Source organism: Dendropsophus ebraccatus, chromosome 1, assembly GCF_027789765.1.
Source record: "Dendropsophus ebraccatus isolate aDenEbr1 chromosome 1, aDenEbr1.pat, whole genome shotgun sequence".
NCBI lineage: Eukaryota > Metazoa > Chordata > Amphibia > Anura > Hylidae > Dendropsophus > Dendropsophus ebraccatus.
The window spans coordinates 49,201,928-49,223,193 of record NC_091454.1 but is presented as its reverse complement, the minus strand read 5'-3'; the positions used below and the strand labels follow the sequence as shown (position 1 = coordinate 49,223,193).

At 40.4% G+C, this 21,266-nt stretch overlaps 1 protein-coding gene across 1 annotated transcript in view; it reads right to left on the bottom strand.

Annotated features, from left to right (window-relative positions):
• SLIT3 (slit guidance ligand 3) overlaps positions 1-21,266 on the bottom strand; it is a 413,110-nt gene that overhangs the window by 333,251 nt on the left and 58,593 nt on the right. The window contains exon 4 of the mRNA XM_069970656.1: positions 9,352-9,423. Coding sequence (XP_069826757.1) covers positions 9,352-9,423 — 72 coding nt within the window. The remainder of the gene's footprint in view (positions 1-9,351; positions 9,424-21,266) is intronic.

The following is a 21,266-nucleotide window of genomic DNA, read 5'->3' as shown; positions in this document are numbered from 1 at the left end:
TCTGGTAAATTGGAGTCGATACTTATAACGAATCTTTATGAAAAAAAAACAAAATAACGTGAAAAATTGTGAAAAATGCATTTTTCCAACTTTGAAACTTTTCTGCTTATACAGAAAATGGCTATGCCACATAAATGATATAATAAATAGCATTATCAACATGTCTACTTTATGTTGGCAGTATTAATAAAACTATCTTTCATTTTTTTAGACAATAGAAAGCTTAAAACATTAGCAGCAATTTTCCAAATTTTCAGTAAAATTTCAAAATCAGATATTTTTAGGGACCTGTTCAGGTTTAGGCTATGTTCACACAACGTAAAACCACGGCCGTAGTTCTCGCCGCAGAACTACGGCCGTAGTTTTGCGTTGTGGAACAATTCCTTATGTGGTATCCCGGCCGGAGCGTACACACATCGTACACGCTCCGGCAGGGATCCCATACGGCGCCGGAACAAAACTGACAGGTCCGGCCAGGGATCCCACAGGTCCAGAATTCCGGCCGCAGAAAGACCTGTCAGTGCACACAGTGAAGCAAGCGGCTCCGGCTGCTTGCTTCACTGTGGGCTATGGGAAGCTCTGATGCGGGTGCGCGCTGATGTGCCGGTACGGGGTCACGGAACGGCCGGTCTGATACGCTGTGTGAACATAGCCTTAAAGTGTATTTGAGGGGACTGTATGTTAGAAAGCCCCACAAAGCACCCCATTTCAGAAACTGCACCCCCCAAACTCTGCAAAAGCACATCCAGAAAGTTTTTTTAACCCTTTAGGGGAGTCACAGAAATAAAAGCTAAGTGTGTAAGAAATTTGAAAATTGAAATTTTCTGTGCAGAGATTTTATTGTAATCCAATATTTTTCATAATTGTAAACCTACCTATTACCAGAGAAATGCACCCCAATATTGATTGCCCCATTTCTGCAGTTTATAGAAATACCCCATATGTGGCCCTATTGCGTTGACACAACCACAAGCCTCAGATATAAGGGAGCGCCTAGTGAATTTCAACGCCTCCGTTATATTTGGTCATTTTTGACTGTACCACTTCAGGTTGGCAGAGGCATTGAGGTGCAAAAACCTAAAAAACACCCCTAAAGTGACACCATTTAGAAAACTAGACCCCTCGAGGAATGTAACAAGGGGTGCTGTGAGCATTTGGACCACACAGGTGCTTCACAGATCTTCAGAACAATGTGGTGTAAAAAAGGAAAAATTCTATTTGTTCTAGCCTTCATTTTTCATTTTTACAAGGGGATAAAAGAAAAAAAAAAACACCAACCATGTAGCGCAGATTCTCCCGAGTACGGAAATACCCCACATGTGGACATAAAGTGCCAAGCGGGCGCAGGACGAGCCTCCAAAGGGAAGGAGCGCCAATTGCCCTTTGGAAGCTGAATTTCACTGGAATGGATTTCAAGGGCCATGTCGCATTTACAGAGCCCTCGTGCTGCCAAAACACTGGAAACCCCCCACAAGTGACCCCATTCTGGAAACTACACCCCTCAAGGAATCTAACAAGGGGTGCATTGAGCATGTGGACCCCACTGGTGACGGTCGCGGTCGTGGGGGTGTTATCGGCGGCATCTTTCCCTAGGACACTGATGGCGATTGGTGCTGTCTCGGACAGCACCAATCGCCATTGCTTTCCGGGTCACTGGCACTTAAAGAGCATACAAGCATGGACTGCACTACGCCAATACTGTCTGCTTGGTTCTATCACAAAGGAATCCCACTCTACTGTATACAATTAAAAAGAAGGTTCCCCGGGAAACTTTAGTCCTTTTCTGTCAAACTTTTTCAAATCCATAGATATATAAAGTGCACTCTTCAACAATCCTGCCCTTTGTACGCTTACGGAATTACAATAAAATGAATTCTGGAATAGAATGAAGTTTGCTAGAGCATCTTCTTTGAATGCCTCTATGACACGTCAAAAGTTTTTTTTTTTAATTATGGTACAGTATACAGCATCTTCCATCTTCGTACTTTCAGCTTGACAGTAAAGTATATTTGAAAAAGGTTAAACACAAATCTTAAACGTAGTCATTTAGTATTAACTAAAATCTCTACAGCACTACACTGTGAAACAAAAAGGTCACAAAGGAGAAGTCTCAAAGGGTAGTAACATTTTTACAGGCATATTTTATTGGTCAAATGTGAAATTTTAAGATTCACGGACTGAGAAAGATTTGTCCCTAAAGAAAAATAAAAAATGCTTATATTGTATGTTAATAGGCACCTGTTGGATGATGGTGCTAGTATGTGCAAATATAAAAATGATCACAAAGGATTAACCTAACTGATTAAACAACAGACCAAAGTGAAGGCTTGTTCATTAAACCTTAAACCTTTCACTGGCCCATATGTACGAGTGCAATATTATAATTGGTTACATATTGAAATTACAGGTATGGCATACAGTATATCTTCTTTCAGAGATTCTCTAACTCTGGCTTGTCCTGAACATATTGCTCACTCCTAGAGAGGTGGTCCCTTCTAATGCAGAGCCAAACCTCACCATAAACAGAGCTTTCTGTCTCTGGTTACACTCCCATTAAAGGAAAAGTCCGTCCATAGGATGTTTTTTCCTAAATGCAGGGGGAGTGACGAAAATAAATAAACTTCACCAGCTCACCTCTCCCTGTGCCTCTGCAGCAATGGATCACCAGGATATCCGCCTGAGCAGATGTCACAACCTGATTGATGGACAGCCCGCTTGGCCAATCAGTGACTGAGGCAAAACACCACTCCAGTCACTAATTGGCTGAAGAGGTTGTACATCAGCTGGGACAGGCAATTTCCCCCGAGTCCTGATGTCATCATAACTCAGGAGAAAATACCTTTCTGGCGGGGGTCCTGGGGTCGGTTCAACGTGGACACAGGGAGATCTGTAGGATCTGTGGGATCTCTCACACGGCCAGACTTCTCCTTTAACTGCACTTAGTCTACTCCTTAGCTGTTTCTCGACTATAGAAGACAACTCTGAAATAAGCAATCAGCTCTATTCCATGAACAATTTTGCCATTACTGTGACTATGCATGTGCCTCATATGTAAATCTACACCAACTACAAGCCTGCTTAGATTTCAACTTTAATTTTGTCAATTTTAGGTGTACTATTATAAACGATAAGCCCCATCCACTTTATAATAATACCAAAAAGTCGATAATGTTTGCACTCACGACTCTTGCATAAAATATTGCAACATAATTTCATAAATCCCCCCCCATACTTTTTTTTTATGCACATTTATTATAGCTATTCTCTTTTAAATAATAGGTGGAGGCCCTGTTCAAGTATTTGCACTAGGACTCCGGAGCTTTAAGATATGCTTTTGCCACAAAGTAAGAAACCATAATAACCTATTATTAAATGATATCTTAACTAAAGTTGTCACAAAAAGTAATATTCCTAATAGTAACCACATGGAATATTAAACATTAATCTAAATACAAGAAGGGAAATCGGGCCTATTAATTGGACAAGGAAACCCAAGCTCCCTGGAGTGTCTTTTTTTGTGCTGTATGATTTTATTATTTTATAAACACAAGAAAAAGAAAATATTTATGAGCTGATATTTCTCCCATAAACTGGCTTTACTGAATTACTGTTTTAATAATTATATGACTTCATGTAATTGACTGTTATGTTCTGAACCTGAGCAGCCACAATAAGCAGTTTTCCAGTTCAAGTAGAGAGAATCTCGCTCTGCAACTGTAGCTGCAGGCCCTGATAATCTCATCATCATGTAAAGCATTCTGCACCTTGTCCATGCAAAAGATTAGTTTAAAAGTACTTAAAATTACAACATTCGCAAAAATATCAAAGTCTGCAGTGTGCAGAAAAGAGATTTAGATTCAGAAAACAGAGCCTAACCTAAATGCATATCTTTCCTCTAAATCTCTCAACACGAAGGACTTCTCTTCACCTAAAGGAAGTGTTTTTAAGTTGTATTTCACCTTAGTTGGGACGCTGCTAGCCGTGTGTGTTTATTTTTTTTCAATAAACTGTGCCAAAAAAAAATAAATAAATCACATGTAGACCATGTTACAGAAAAATGTGGGGGAAATTCATTAAGACCAGCATTTCTATTACATGATATGTCAAATGTTTTCTTAAATGACTATTGCAGTTTAAAGGTTATGGACACCTTACATATTTTATTTTTATATATTTTTTTAAAATTATTTTTATTATTGCATATACTATATTTCATACATTTATTTTTTCAATAAGGCTTTATTAAAAATTCAACTCAGTTTCTTATGTACAGTCTGCATGTTTTCACATACATTGAAGACTTCTCTACCTTATTCAGAGCTAAAGGAACTTTCTGAAGGCCCAGTCTCCAGACCTTATCTGCCCTCTCCTGAATGATAGCCTAATTGGATCTTCATAGGTCAAATTTAATTTTGTAATAAATCAGCTAAATAAAATTAAAGCACTTGTTCCATACTTGTTTCTGCAACTGCCTCATTAAATTTGTGAGGCTATATTTTTGGAGAGTTCACATCTAGATAACAATTGGTATGAGTTATAATATGACACATCGTTTGGTATTTACATGTACAACAGACAAACATGTAGCATCTCCTATTCTTTTAACCTTTCACATGATGTAATAGCTAAAGAATGTGCATAAACAGTGTGGAAATTCTGTCCATTTTTTATTATCCTGATAATTGAAGTAGGATGTGGAATGTGCATTTTGTTTTATTCAACATCAAAGAACATCAAGAGGTTTTATTCCAGATGTGAATTTACATGTTTAGCGACCTTATATTAGATTTTGTGATAAGACTAAGTATAAACTGAATTGGAACGGATGTTTATGGAATAAAAAAATTAAAAACATACTCACCTGCCCAATTCCCCACCACTAGAACTCTGTTTTTGCCCAGTTCCCCACAGCTCACAGATTCCTAACATACCAACATACAGGAAACGTGCACTCGTAATGTGTATTGGCACGTCATCAGGAAGTAGTGAGCAGTGGGGTCCCTGGCACCGTTGTAACATATTTTTATTTTACTGACCCACTAAAACCTCTCCCCTGACAAAACCACTTTAGTTCACAATTAGAAGGACAACATTTCTTTACCCTGTAAAATGTGGAAGTGCTTACTTTCAGGGGATAAAAATCTGTCCATAGTCATGTAATGGAAACAAGTGTTGGACCTTAGCAGATTCTATAAGGCGGACCTAACCAGAGGTAAAAGGTTGCCCAAACAAATCAACAAACAAGTATATGCATGTATGGATAGATAGATAGATAGATAGATAGATAGGAGATAGATAGTAGTGATGAGCGAATACTGTTCGATCGAAAAGATATTCGATCGAATAGTGAGATATTTGAATATTCGATGTTCGTACGAATATCCCTCGAATATTCGATAAATATTCGATAAGCGTTCAAATCCCCCAGCTTCCGGTTTCACCCTCCAAATGGTCAAATAGATGTTTTTCACTAATCCAATACTTGTTCCCATAGACTTTAATGGGATCGAATATTCGATCGAATATTCGAATATTCACGGGATATTCGTACGAATATCGAATATTCGAATATCTCACTATTCGCTCATCACTAATAGATAGATAGATAGATAAGGAATATAGGAGCAGCACTACCTTATAGCGAATGTTGGTGCCAGCAGATTCCCCGCCCAGGGGTACAAATGTCCATATACAACGAATAGTCCGCAGCACTCCAAGGTTGTGAAGCAAACTTGAGATTTATTCCATTAGTTCATAACATAAAATAGTGGTAACATGCAGCAATAGACGCAACGTTTCTATAGCCTCTACGCTTGAAAATGATAGCGTAGAGGCTATCGAAACGTTGCGTCTATTGCTGCATGTTATCACTTTTTTATGTTATGAACTAATGGAATAAATCTCATGTTTGCTTCACAACCTTGGAAAGCTGCAGACTATTCGTTGTAGATAGATAGATAGATAGATAGATTACAGACTTGTAAAAGCTTGTAAAAGCTGTTCATGTGGTACTTCCCTATTCCCTACTTCCTTGATCCAGACAGGCCATGGATATAAGAAAACACTGCAGGAGATCAACTTTTACCAAAAGTCTTCTCCACTTTGTTCTGTAATGTTACAAAATGCATCAGTGTAGACTTGATGTCACATGAAGTGCCATATGAAAACAAGTTAATAAAAGCAGTCCGAGTACCTCAGTCCTAATTGAAACAAGCCCCCTGCATCTGCATCTCGTAATTAGCTTTGTAGCTCTAAACTGATTGGCTGAAAGGGATCAAATGAAAAACTACTTTAGTAAAGGCCCTATTATACAAAACAGTTACGGGGGGGAGGGGGAGCAAAAAATCATTATGGGCAGGGGGTGGGGGCTATTAAAAAAGACAATATGCTCTCCTTTCCCCGAGCCTGCGCGGAGGGGCATCACTGGGCCCCCATATCCCACCGCATGTCCTCTTCTCCCGGTTTCCAGGTCACAGCCCGGTTTGAATGTCAAGTGGGTGGTATTTAGCACGCTCAGCCAATTAGTGACTGTAGCGGTGACTGACTGACTGACTGGCTGTGCGGTGCATCCATCAACCGAATCTTGACATAGCCAGGGAGAGCTAAGAAGAAAGCCAGCTGGGGTCCAAGAGCGGGGCATGTCTCTGTGCGGGCACTGGGTCAGGTGAATATAACTTCTTTTTTATGTTCCCCCACCCTCAGCCTGGAATAATATTTTTGCCCCGTGCCTGACTTCTCGTTTAATCTATGGACAATTGACGTAGTAGTAGGTAAGTCCCAAAGGACATAATCATACATTCTTCTACTGTACATGAAGGGATTAAACAATGTTTTGAGGTATATTTCTGATTTAGAATTGTAACACCAGCTGTGCATTACCTCTGTGTAGAATAATTTCTCATAAATACAAGATTTCAAGCCATCCAAAAGTAAATCAATTGCATCAGAAGAATTTGAAGTTGGCTATTTCTGCACACTGAATTGGTGCCCAAAACAGAAAAAAAAAATGTTTTAAGTGTTTTATAAGGGAAACTGCAACTGGTATAGAAAAACAAAACAAACCATTATAACTATAAAAAAAATTGGCAATAGAGAATCAGTTCATTATTAAAGGCTTAAAGGGTTAATGGATTGCCTGAGCAAGGATTTTTACTCCCAAGGATACTAGTAGAGGACACTTTTCTAAGAACACTCAGCAAGTGTTGGCTTGTGCCTGTGGAAACACAACTAAAAACTCACTTGACCTGAATTCAGAAAAAAATGGTCTGCAATGGAGCCAGAATGCCCCAAGTCAGATGCAAGGTGGTCTGGATCTCACACAGTAAAACTAAGCTGAGCCAACCATGAAGCAGGGAAAGGCTTAACTTTAACACAAGCTGGTTTTCTCATAATGAAAAGAAATTTAAACAAAATTTAAACTGCAATTCAGTCAATGAAATGTTCCGACTAAGGTTGTGTAGCTTGTTGTGTACACATATGTGGTGCTGACTGCTGAAGGCCTTAAAGTCTTCATGCTAAAATTGTTCATTTATCAGAACTTATTTCTAATCCAGTCATCCTTTGCCTTAAGGCCCAGAAATGAAACATTAAAGTCAGACCACACTGGTCAGATGTGCTCTGTAGAATTTCAAATAGAAGATCTCCAATCTGCAGGGAATTCTGCAAGACAAATCTGCTCCAATTTGGGTGGATTTACTGCTCTGGAAACGGGGAAAAATTCATGTTGAGGATAAGGCTGCCGATCCACAAGTAACTTGCAGTCATCACTGTGTGTTTTCTCTACCAGGTGAAGTCACTGAGGAAATGCTGTCATAAATTTGTCCTCATTTGCAGAATTTTTTTTTATTAAATCACCATAGGTGAATTTCCTAGCAGAATTTATAAAATTGTATTTAGTTACTTTGTACTATATTTTTTTCTGCAGGTTTTACCACTGCAATCTGTAGTGGTTCCTGGTAAAGTCTTGGTCCTGTGACCAACAGCGGAACGAGTGGAACCCTTACATTTCATTGGGCCCTTTGGCCTTCACAGTGGGATTGCTACATTCACTTTGCTCTAATTTACATCTCCCTACCCTGACTACTTTATGGATTCTGCCCAGTGAGTGGATGGTGCATTTATTCTTGTTTTAACTGTTTGTAACTTACACCTGTTTTTCTAGTCCATTGAATGATTTTCATGGTTTTTGTTTCATGTTTACCATTTGAGCTTCCACCCATTGGCAGGTGGTGCCCACCCTAATTTTTGTTTCCTAAAAACTTTTTTCTAATGACAAGGACACTAACCGTAACACAAAACAAGGAAGATTCATTGATTAATTTAGGAGAAATAAAATGTTTAAGGGTTGGTTCAAACGTACAGCAACCACAGCAGATTTCACGCTGCAAGTTCCACAGCAAAATCCGCTGAGATTCTCTGTACTGTCATTTTGTATAGGTTTTCATACTTGCAGTGGAATTTTTATTCCGCTGAGAGTATGTAAGGCCTCATCCCCCTCTACCCGCCACCTGAATACTTTACCCATCTGTGCTCCAGCCTGCTTCTGTGACTCTCAGCTCCCTGATGTCCCGTTCATCCAATCAGTGCGCTGTCCAGCCACACCAACTGATTGGCTGAGCAGGACGTCAGGATGCCGGGAGCCCACGAAGCAAGCCGAAGTGTAGCCAGGGTAAAGTATTTAGGGGGCCGTGGTGGTTAAGAGGGAATGGGGCTTTACATACATGTGAACCTATTCAAAATGACAGTGCCAGGAATCGCAGCGGATTTTGCTGCAGAACTCGCAGAGTAAAATTAGCTGAGATCTGGTACGTGTAAACTCACCCTCAATCTATTCTGATCATACATTCCAGTCTCTTTACACTGTATGATAAATTTTTATCTATTTTATTCCAGAACAATTTTTGCATTTTGGCACACATAAAACATAAAGTATATTCCCAGATCTATTTAATTTTCTTCTAACCAACTCTGTAAATACTACCAACTGTATACACGTGGTCCTATAAGCAAATTCACATTAAAATGTAAAAATTTGTTTGATCCAGAGCTGGACGTTTAGCAATTAAAAGCCTGAACGTGTGAACACACCCTAAAAGTTAGTCCGTGGAACGCAAATTAATTTTTTCTATTTCCATTTCCATTCTATTTCTATTTGTACATAAAATATAAAGGGAAATAAACGACCTTAGACAGCATCATAAGGGTACGATAAAAGCAGTACAAATTATTCTTTGGCTATTAATATGACCAATAATGGTAAGACAAACGATATTATATAGAGCAATATGATGACAAACAACAACCAGTTAAAAAGCCAAAATAAGGAAAATATGCAAATATAAAATGACTTACAGCCTGGTCAATTTTACAGTACTTTGGAACAGCAATTCTGGAAGGACTTGCAACTTATTCTTGTTGAGTCGCCTGGAAAAAAGATGAAACAAGAAAATATTATCCACACCACTAGTTGACATTTCTATACTGGGATCTGTTAAGTTTCCAGTAGGTTTCCTTGATCTGTATACTATGTTTCTCTGCATCATTATACCAAGGCCCAAAAGATCACATCAGCCGACATGACAGAAACCTTTTTTTTTTTTTTTTTTCACATTTGCACATTTTGAGGGTGATCTTGGATCAGTTGCCCAATATATATATCATAGGCTAGTGAACAGGGAATCTTTCTGAAGGCTCAGGAGGAAATTAACAGCAAGTTAGAAGCCTCTGAGGCTATGTTCTATTCAGGAACATATCAAGATTATTAGGGAATTATTAGTGGACATTTATGTAACAAGATGGCCCCCTTTTCCAGATATGTTCACAAAGTGAGAACATAGCCTAATGCTGTTAAAGAATGAAGGTGATTTTCTTACCCTTAAATAAGCACCGCTTTCCTCAAATCTTGTTTTTTATTAACTAGTAAATTAGGCAGTTTGGTGCTCTGGGGGCAGTACTACAATCCTTAAAGCACCAATCCATGGAATGGATCATGCAATGCACCATGGAATATTACATAACACATCACCAAAAATGTAAAAAAATAAAAACAGGATTTAACCCTTAGGCGACCCTGGACGTACCCGTATGTCCAGGGCCGCCTCACCGTGTTCAGAGCGGGGCCGCGCGGAAGCCGCGCTCTAAACCGCCGCGGTCCCGGGTGTCGCTTGTAGCCCGGAACCGCAGGTATTAGCGGGCACGGTCCGATCGCCGTGCCCGCTAATAAAGTAATACAGTAATGCGATTACCGAATGCAGTTGTTCCCTGGTGTCTAGTGAAGAGGTTCGCTCCTCCGGGACATTGTCCCGAAGGAGCGACCGAAACATCATACCCCTTCCAGGGTCAGCGCCGTAATGGCGCTGATCCCCGCTCGGCACTCGATTGCTTCCGGCTGCAGCAGCCGGAAGCAATCAATGTGCCTATCTCATGGATCTGTGCTGCAAGTCTATGCAGCACAGATCTCAATGAGAGATCAGTGCACTTATACTAGAAGTCCCCCAGGGGGGCTTCTAGTATAAGTGTAAAAGTTAAAATAAAAGTGTGGTTATTAGTAAAAAGCCCCCTCCCCTAATAAAAGTCAGAATCACCCCCCTTTTCCCATGTTATAAATAAAAATAAACAAATAAATAAACATGTTTGCTATCGCCGCGTGCGCAATCGCCCGAACTATTAATTAATCCCATTCCTGATCTCGCACGGTAAATGGCGTAAGCGCCCAAAAATCCCAAAGTGCAAAATTGCGCATTTTTGGTCATTTCAAATCCAGAAAAATTGTAATAAAAAGTGATCAAAAAGTCGTGTATGCGCAATCAAGGTACCTATAGAAAGAACACATCATTGCGCAAAAAAGAACACCTCACACAGCCCCATAGACCAAAGGATAAAAGCGCAATTTTGTTAACAATGGTTTGGATGTTTTACAGGCCATCAGATAAAAGAAAAGTTATACATGTTACATATCGTCATAATCGTAACGACTTGAGGAACATATATTACAAGTCATTTTTACCACAGGGTGAACGGCGTAAAAAATGAAAACCCCCCAAATAAAAGAAATGCGTTTTTTTTTTCAATTTCACCACACTTTGATTTTTTTTCTGGTTTCGCAATGTACTTTATGCAAAAATTCAGCCTGTCATTGCATAGTTCAATTAGTGATGCAAAAAATAAGGGTTCATGTGGGTTTCCAGGTGACAAAATGCAAGTGCTATGGCCTTTTAAGCACAAGGAGGGAAAAATGAAAACGCAAAAATTTAAATTGGCAGGGTCCTCTAAGGGTTAAATAATAGCTCACTTTCTGATGCCACATTGCCTTTAGGCTTTTAAAGCATACATATCACAGAGACAGCTCCAAAATGTTTAACAGTTAGGGTCTGAGTGTATAGACACCCACTCCCCCCCCCCCACACAAACACACACACACACTGATCACTAAGCCAAGCTGGCAGGAGCACTTTATTAAGTTATCGTGTCCCCGTCTCATCGAAGGAGACAGGCTCTATAAATTACTATAGACTCTATCTCCCATAGCAAGACAGGAGAGCAAAAACCCAATAAGAGTACTACCCAATACCTCTTCCAGCTCATCCTAGTCATTTCTGGGGATCTGGGCTCCCAGACCCTACCTATCAAAACGTTTTAATGTCACTAACAATCTAAGGTTGTGTTTACACACAGTGAAATCATACCAAAATAGGGCCATAAGTTTGAGGTAAAAATACTGGCAAATTTTCAATGTAATAATGCACTCCATTGAAGGCAAAAAGAACAGTTCTGGTCATGTACACACAGTGCAGAACAGCTGTAATTGACTATGACCCTGTTTATTATTTACATTATTTACGACCTGCTTTTACAAAAAAAACAAACAAAAAACAAACAAACAGTCCTTTTTGTCAGGATTAATAGGTCACTTACGCTGGGTTCACACTACGTATATTTCAGTCAGTATTGTGGTCCTCATATTGCAACCAAAACCAGGAGTGGATTAAAAACACAGAAAGGCTATGAGCACACAATGCTGAAATTGAGTGGATGGCCGCCATTTAATGGCAAATATTTGCTGTTATTTTAAAACAACGGCTGTTGTACTGAAATATTGGCCGTTATTTACCGTTATATGGCGACCATCCACTCAATTTCACCATTGTGTGAACAGAGCCTTTCTGTGTTTTTAATCCACTCATGGTTTTGGTTGCAATATGAGGACCACAATACTGACTGAAATATACATAGTGTGAACCCAGCTGTAAGGTGATTGGTAATATAAGTACTGTCAGTGTTTAGCCAGTGAGTTACTTCTATCATGCTATAAATTTGTTGTATGCTAGAATCCATAGGAAAGCCACACATACTTTTCCCTCTCATCACTTACAAGAGAGATTATGAAAATCTGAAAAATGATCTACCATATATTATATTTTATATACCAAGCAAACCACAGTGACTAATCCAATGACTCAGCTAGATTTGAGGTTAAAGTTTCTCTTCTGAGTTATACTTTTTATTTTCTATAAACATCTTAGGCAAAAACTATGGTCTCTTGTAAGACTTTGAGCTACTCAACAAAACAAAGATTTACTTTAGGTCACTATTCTATATAAAATGCATTAAGGCCTTTAATTCTTGCAATGTCTCTATCGGGCAAGGGAAATTTCTGTGCTGTAAAAAATATACAGGGATACATGTGAAACCACAAGAAACATACACATAAACATACATGATTGCATATGGTTTCCATTGACTTGTCTTCCGTGCTTTAAAGAATTCTTTCCACAACATATCTGTTTTCCATCATCCCTTCACAGCATGGAGTGCATGGCCAACAGTCCACTTAAAGAAAGCAACATCCTGAAATAATTTTCTGCATTTATCCTCGTGTGCGCATTAATATATGATTATGGGAGTGTTGCCTCCATTTATGTTAACCAACACACTTAGAATTAAAGGGGTAGGGTACAGTCTATTTATTGAAACACACGGTGAAGCAATGACTATTACTCTGAATATTTTCTCCAACGGAGAGGAAATTGTAACTGTACAGTCTTAAGAAGATACAGCAGACACTACAATTACCACAGAGGTAACATGATACTGTTTGCACAGGGATCATATAGTGTGATCAAGGGAAAAGTACAGTGTGCTAGCACAAACACCATAAACCTAATGAAAACAAAGAATAGAGTGCGGCGCACCTGATTACAGCCTCTTTTATTAGCTGATTGGCAGGAGTACTGTGAGTCAGACAGCCCTCTGGTCCAATAGTAATGGCTAGAGATGAGCGAATTTACAGTAATAACAAACCGAATCACTTTGTTATCTCTGCAATCTGCTCATCAGCCTGCTGTATTTTAACTCACTGCTGCTCTGTGCCACTCCTCCAGGGAAAAGCTGGATCCAGTCCTGAGAAACTTTTCCCAGTTTTCCAGGACTGGATCCAGTTTTTTCCAGCACCCTGGGAGGAGCGGCAGTGAGTTAGAAAGGAAGCAGACTGATTAGCGGATTGCAAAGATCACAAAGTGCTTCGCTTCATTGTTACTGTAAATTTGCTCATCTCTAGTAATGGCCTTTCCTGATATTTATGGGTATAAAGTATATAAAAAAAACAACTGTACAGTCTAGACCTTAATTTACAACTCTTTCTATTCCCTTTATCTTAAAATGGACTGGTATTACTGGGCTCCAATTTTGCCACTAAGGCAGGTTAAAGAAGCGAATCCCAAAAATTTTTTATCAGCCCCCCAGCTGCGCGGTGGTGTGGCTACTCACCAGATGAGATCGGTGTCTCCCAGCGAGGCTTAATTCCGGTCCCGTGCTGCTGTTCAAATATGGCGCACATTCACGTTATCCGCTTCAGTGACCCCCTCTTCTGTCTCCTGTGTTTGAGAGACAGAAGTCACGATCTCCCATAGAGAATGCATTGGAAAGGGTAACTTCCGGTCTTCAATCAAAGGAGACAGAAGAGGGGTCACAGAAGCGGGTGACGTGAGTGTGCACCGGATTTGAACGGTGCTGTGGGACCAAAACTAAGCTGTGCTGCGCCACACTGATCTAGTGACTATTTGCGCGGGAAGGGGGGGGGGCAGATAAAAAAAAAAATGTGAACTGCTTCTTTAAATCTTATTTTCCATATTGCAGAGATTTATTGTCAAAAGGGCTCTATTCATACCTCAAAGGATGGACATATACTACTGGAGCTTAAGTTATCATGTATTTTAAGCAACAGCTTCCTTGTGCCCTCTGTATGTCTTTAATTTGTGTTATACATGTTGAGGTTCAAAATTTGTGTTCAAGCAAAGTTATGCCATTTTTGCAGAGTTAATAAAAAATGCGTCTTAAGGCTATGTTCACACTACGTAAAAGTGCGGCCGTTGTTGTCATCGGCAACAACGGCCGTACTTAATGCAGTGTGGAAAATTGCCTTTTGTTCTATGGGGTCCCAGCCGGAGCGTTTACACATCCTATACGCTCCGACCGGGATCCCACGCCAGGCTACAAAGAACTGACATGTCAGTTTTCTGCGGCCGCAATTCAGTGAATTGCGGCCGTAGGAAACCCTGTCAGTTCACACAATGGAGCGAGTGGCTCCGGCTCCGGAGTTCTGATGCAGATGCGCGCTGATGCGCCTGCATAAGAACACTACGGCCATAAAGATCATCCGGCCGGTACTGCAGTACCGGCCGGGATGATCTTTGCAGTACTGGCCGGGATGATCTTTGCAGAGGTCTCTTACATAGTGTGAACATAGCCTAAAACAGATTAAATAATATCATGGAACCGTCCTTGTGTCCCAGAGCCCCCCCAATCTGCTAGTATTCCCTTTCCAAAGGATAGGAGGTTTTGATTGTGGCATAACCTCTTTACACTAACCACAGCACTACATACCATAATCTAAGAAAAGACCAAATATGTGCTTCATAATAGAATGATGGGCTACTAACTGTAGAATTGTTGTGGTAACACAATTTTTTTTTATAAACAACTAGAATTTAACATTAATTAAATTAGTTTTCTATATTTTGTCCTTGGAACAACTGGCTACTATTTACATGCAACTAAAGGAGAGTGTGGAGTCTGACAGGACATGAAATCTTCCACTGGGAAAAAATAAGTAGCCCTCCTGCAAACCAATGGAAAAACTCTACTCCTTCAACAAAGTTGAAGTTCTTGTGAAATATTCTGGTTTGATTTAGAATCCCCAGACATAATTCAAGGAGCTTAAAGGGTTATCAAAGATTAGAAAAAGCTCAACCCCTTTTTTGTAATATATATATATATATATATATATATATATATATATAGCACCACCAACACAATGTGAAAAAAGGGAAAAGGTGTCCTCCATTTATATTTAAAAAAAAGAAAAAAAATTATTGTAATGCATTGAAATCAATGGAATGACGGATGTCCAGTGCATAAAATGACAAACGTTATCTGTCCAGATGTCAAAATAATGATCATGTCAATAATTTTGGACGTCTAATGCAAACATCGGAGGTTATTTTAAACAGAGAGGAAAAAATGTTGTGTCAACAAAGCCTAAAGGAGCCAGGATCACTGACTTGTAGGAAAGCTGCTTCCATTGTGTAGCACTAGAAAGCAAGCTCTCTTCTTTTTGGAGGAGGGCTACTTTGCATACAATTACATGGGAAAAATAGTGGTTATAAAAGAGTAAACGAACATCATTTTATATATATTGCATATAAATGTGTGTGTGTGTGTGTGTATTTAAACCATCATGGGAAGATGAGTCTGTCATGTTTCCCATTATTCCTACTAGCTAGAATTTTTTTCTGTGAACTGCTTTGTGTTGTTGTAACTATGGTGTTAGTTCCTAATAAATCTACAAAGCTTTTACACAGTCAAAATAGTAATAATCACAATCACACAAAGTTTTATAAGTTAACTGGTTAAGATGTGGTGCTTGCGTCGTCTTGCAGCATTATTATAGCACAAGGAAAATATAATTAGAAGTTTTCAGATCTGCACTTGACTGCAAATTCCCAATTACTGCTAATTAGTGAAGAACATTCTCTGATGATTTAGAAAGTCATGCCAAAAAAGTTCTACCACAAATAACATTGAAGTAGAAACATTCCACAAAATATTCATTCGGGGAGCAGCTGAATTCAATTAGAGAAAATCCATACAGACTGAAATACCATTAACACTGCTGGTTGCTTCTATCTGTGACGGCGCATTACATCTGTAGCTCCTGCTGTCATCCAGCAATTAGGTGACAAGAGAGATAGTGTTAATGGGCAATCCCAGTAAGCAAACACTGGCAGGGGAATGTCACTGATGAGTATGGCCCTGTGTGTTTGTTTTACTTACATAGATGCAGACTATCACACCGCTGCCTAGACAGAAGTTTGCATTTTGGCTTTTGCTTTCTGTTCTTTACACATTTCTGGATGTTTCATGCCAAGGGAATTTAGCAGCTGAGCCGACATCTTTATTTACCAGAAAGATTTGTTTTTCACTTAGTTGATTCATTCCATTTGTTACCCTCGTCCATGTTAAACATGTCCTCTAATCATAACTGCATACTAATTGTTTGCGTAGGTTTCCTCTGGGTACTTCACTTTCCTCCCACATTCCCAAAACACACTGCTAGATTAATTGGCCACCAAAGAAATTGTCCCTTGTGTGTGAGATAGGAAAAATAGTCAGGGATTACTATAAAGAGCTGCGGAATGTGAGCAACACTATGTAGAATGAAGAATTATGCATTTATTTTACTTCTAAAAATGACCATAATCACTAAATCACTTCCCATACTTTTTGCTTATTTACGGAAGTAAAAATGTTAGTAAATGTCTTAGTAATACTGTAAGAAGTAACTTGTTGCCTTCATGTTGCCCCTTTTTTTTAAATTTTTATATGGCTTTGAAATTTTAGCGGTCAGTTCCTTTCATTGAAATATTTTACAATATTACCCCCCCCCCCCCCATGCTGTGTGATCACTGTCTCATTATTGTGGCAAAACTCAAACACGCTCCACCCCACACGATTTTTCCTCTTATTAAAATGCCATAAAATTTAAGCATGTGAATACAGACTGTTTGCACTCACTATCCACTGGTTAACCACAGGATTCTGTAAACTAGCAATAACTATTCATGATTGAAAAGGGGCTAAGGTGGAAGAAAGGGTAATTAAGAAATCTTGCCAAGTGGTATAAATCATTCAGTCATAACACCTGTACAATACTGTGTAGGTCTCCTTCAAAGATCAAAAACACATTTGCCCCTTTGAAGCATGGATTCCAACAAACCTCAGAAGGCAATCTGTGGTATTTGACACCAAAATGGCATCAGCAAATACTTTAAAGTGTTACAATTTCAAATTGTGCTACTATCATGTCTGTAGGGTAACAGTGGGAAACGTACTGGACCCAGACCACTGTCCCTACCTACTTGGACAATGGGCTCTAAGCAGCAGCCCCCCAACTAGGCAATGCTCCCTAGGATGACTAGGTTTAGGGCCCATCAGGGGTATAGAACAGTCCCCAGTCCAAGTCAAACAACCAGCTGGGTGTGGATTAGCCACTTAAAAAGTCTACAAACAAGCTAGGGGGTGAAAACCAAGAGAGCAAAAACTGTGACAATATCAGAGGAAGAGTCAAAACCAATAAACAGGTGGAGGTCAAACACATACAGTAACAAGGTACAAATTCCGAATCCAGTGACATAGTGAGGGTACAAAAGCTAAAGTCAGGAATGCAGTAGTCAAACAAGTTTACACTGGTGATAAAGCAAGTGACCAAACATTCATAGGCAGCTATAGTGAGTAGCTGCCTCTTTTTTTACCTCCCTTCCCCCCACACCTGGCAATCTGGAGACCCCTGGCATTCCTGATTGGTCTAGTGCTCCAGTGTTTCAAATACGCTGCCAGGCTACCAAATAAACGCATCCTCAAACTGTCGTTGGTTGACTGGTCGCCACCAGTGATGGCCGGTCAACCATGGCATCAGACTCCCACCTTCCTTGCTGTGCAGGAGAAGAACAGAGCAGCACAGGGGTATGGTTAGGTAAGTTCCTGACTGCTACAGTGAATTTCCTGTGGGATCAGACCAACCATATCATAGAGCTGTGGGCATCCATAATTCTGTTTCCAGTTGTCTTTTCTTGGACCATTTTTGGTAGGTCTAAATCACTGCCAACTGGGAAAAAACATACAAATCCTAACATTTTGGAGATGCTATGACCCAGTCATCAAGGTATTGTAAGCAAGTCCTTATCATAGTTGTTCAGAATCATACACTTGCCTATTTTGTTTCCAGCATATCGACTTAAAGTGTACATTATGTTCCTCTCCAAAGTTTGGCATTGAGGCTGATACCAGAAGATCAGGCTGCCAAGATAGCTGTCCACACCAGGCAAGTTCCATGTATGAGCCCTATTGATTAGAACTCCAGCATCACCTGCATATTCATGCTGAACTGTTTAGAGGAACATATTGATATGTACCTTTTAAAATACTGACTTTCTGCCTAATATTTGTAACCCCAACCCACTATGGCAGCTAAGATGTAACTGCACTTTATCTGGGAGTAAAAGAAGTTTTTTTGCATGTCAAACGAGTTGAGTGTTCCTCAACTCTGAGGTTGAGTTCTCCATCATTGTGCTTGAGAGACCTGCTCCTATTTTATCTATTGCTTAAAGGGGTAGTGCGGCGGTAAACAATTATTCACAGAATAACACACATTACAAAGTTATACAACTTTGTAATGTATGTTATGTCTGTGAATGGCCCCCTTCCCCGTGTCCCACCACCCCCACCCGTGTACCCGGAAGTGTGGTGCGCTATACATACCTGTCACGTGCCGACTCGTCTCCGAACTTCAGTCAGCGATGTCGTCTTCGGACGAATCCCTCCGTCCGTCCTGAGTGCCGGCGGCCCTCTGCCGTGTCATCGGCTGCTCAGCCGCGATTGGCTGAGCCACACTGTGCTCAGCCAATCGCGGCTGAGCATCTGATTACCCTGAAGAGGGCGGCCGGCACTCAGGATGCTCGGAGGGATTCGGCCCGGCCATCCAAAGTCGACATCGCTGACTGAAGATCGGAGACGAGTCGGCAGGTGACAGTTATGTATAGCGCACCACACTTCCGGGTACACGGGTGGGGGTGGTGGGACACGGGGAAGGGGGCCATTCACAGACATAACATACATTACAAAGTTGTATAACTTTGTAATGTGTGTTATTCTGTGAATAATTGTTCACCGCACTACCCCTTTAAAGCGACTCTGTATCCACCAAACCACTAGTAAAATCTGTTTGATATTAAAATGCGCCTGGTGCCTTGGCTAGAGCAAATAAATTATCTTTTAATTGCTGTGTCAAACTGGCATGGCCTAGAGCAGGGGTCCTCAACTGGCAGACCGCGGTCCGAACCCGGACCGCGGAGGCCAGCTCACCGGACCCCTGGTCAGACCTCCTAACCGCCCCGGATCCGTTCCCGGCTGATACGCGCTGTCTGGGGACGTCCCGGGGATTCCCCAGCAGAGCGCGCACCAGTGTACGCCGCCGGCCTGCTCTACCGGAAGGGGGGCTATATACTACAGGCGGAGAGCACAGGGGGGCTATATACTACTGGGGGGAGCTCACAGGGGTGCTATATACTACTGGGGGAGCAACAGGGGGCAATACACTACTGGGGGAGAGCGCACAGGAGGGCTATACACTACTGGGGGAGCAACAGGGGGCAATACACTACTGGGGGAGAGCGCACAGGGGGGGCTATACACTACTGGGGGAGCAACAGGGGGGGCTATATACTACCAGGGCAGTCACCCCCTTTGTACCTTATATCAAAGGGCTGGTAAGAGAGAAAACATGCCAGTTTTCCCGCTAATAAGCAGCAATTCTGTATGTAAAATAGTTGAACGTTTGTGAAAAGTAACAAAGCACATTTCCTACTGATGTTCAGCTCGGACCTTCACCTGACAATAGACCCCGGTAAGTGGACCCTCACTAAAAGTTGTTGAGTACCCCTGGCCTAGAGTATCTGTTCCCCAGGTCTGTGATGCCTATTCATTGTTCGTCTAAACTGCAGTGTTTCGCAACAGCCTAGATGCAGCTTAGGTAAGTGATGAATAGGAAAAATCCTGCCAGGGGGTGTTCCTAATGATGAGGAGGGTGGGGAAGAAGGAATGAGAGGCATCATAGACATGGGACAAAGACACACCAGTTTGGCACAGAGCTGCAGATTAAAAGATAATTTTTTGCTCTTACCAAGGCACTTACCAAAAAAACAAAGGTGTCACCATCAGGTGATATTACAATTACGTAATATTCTGTTATGTTATATAAGCTTAGAAAACTCTTTTAGGCTGTGGTTACACGTGTTGTAGCTTATTGCCGTACCGTCGCAGTTCTGCAACGTTTTCACTGAAATGACCCGGTGCAATAAAACTGCAATCTATGAACTACTTAATTTTCCATTTATTTTTTGTTGCTTCGTGCCCTAATTTGTTCCCTAAAATTCATAAACATCTTCACTTACCAAAATATAAAATGTGCTGAATTATGCAACATTTTTAGAAGTGTGCAGCCAGGAAAAATAGAAAGATATGCAACTGCCAAAATGCTAACATATTAATTTCCAATAAAGAGTCTCTTTTAGGAGGATCACAGTGCAGCAGGCTACTCTTATGTGCAATTCAGCTTTCTATTAGAGTTCATGGACTCCTATCCACCATGACAATTATACACAATCCTAACTAAATAAAATATCAAAATGTTCATGGTTTTGAGTCCAACATTCCCATTCTTGAGATCTGTTTTAAGATATGTTCCATGCTTCTGGAAGACATGTCTGTTTTTAGAAGCTAGGTGCATTTTCAGCTTCTCATTATCCAAGTAATCTCAGAGTTGTAGGTCATTGTTCTGAGAACTCCAGCAGCTTCTTTGCTTGATAACTTAGTGTATATCCACACAGAAGTGGTCTTAGGGACCATTATCGGGAGGATTTTTCTCCTAGCCAAGCATATCCCCCCAAAAATGTTTCTAATATAGGACAGAAAAGCATATGAATACTATTATTATTATTATTATTATTATTATTATTATTATTATTATTATTTATTTTTATTTTTTTATTTATTTTAACTCCAGTCTTGGAACTTGTTTTGGGACCTCCGTACGTATTTTTTCACATGAATGTCTAATATCAGCATTTTAAATGCACAAGAAAGGAAGCTGCAAGACAGCAAAGGTGTGTTTGGGTAGGTGCTTGTGTAAATGTTATTGTCTGCTTAAGAAATAA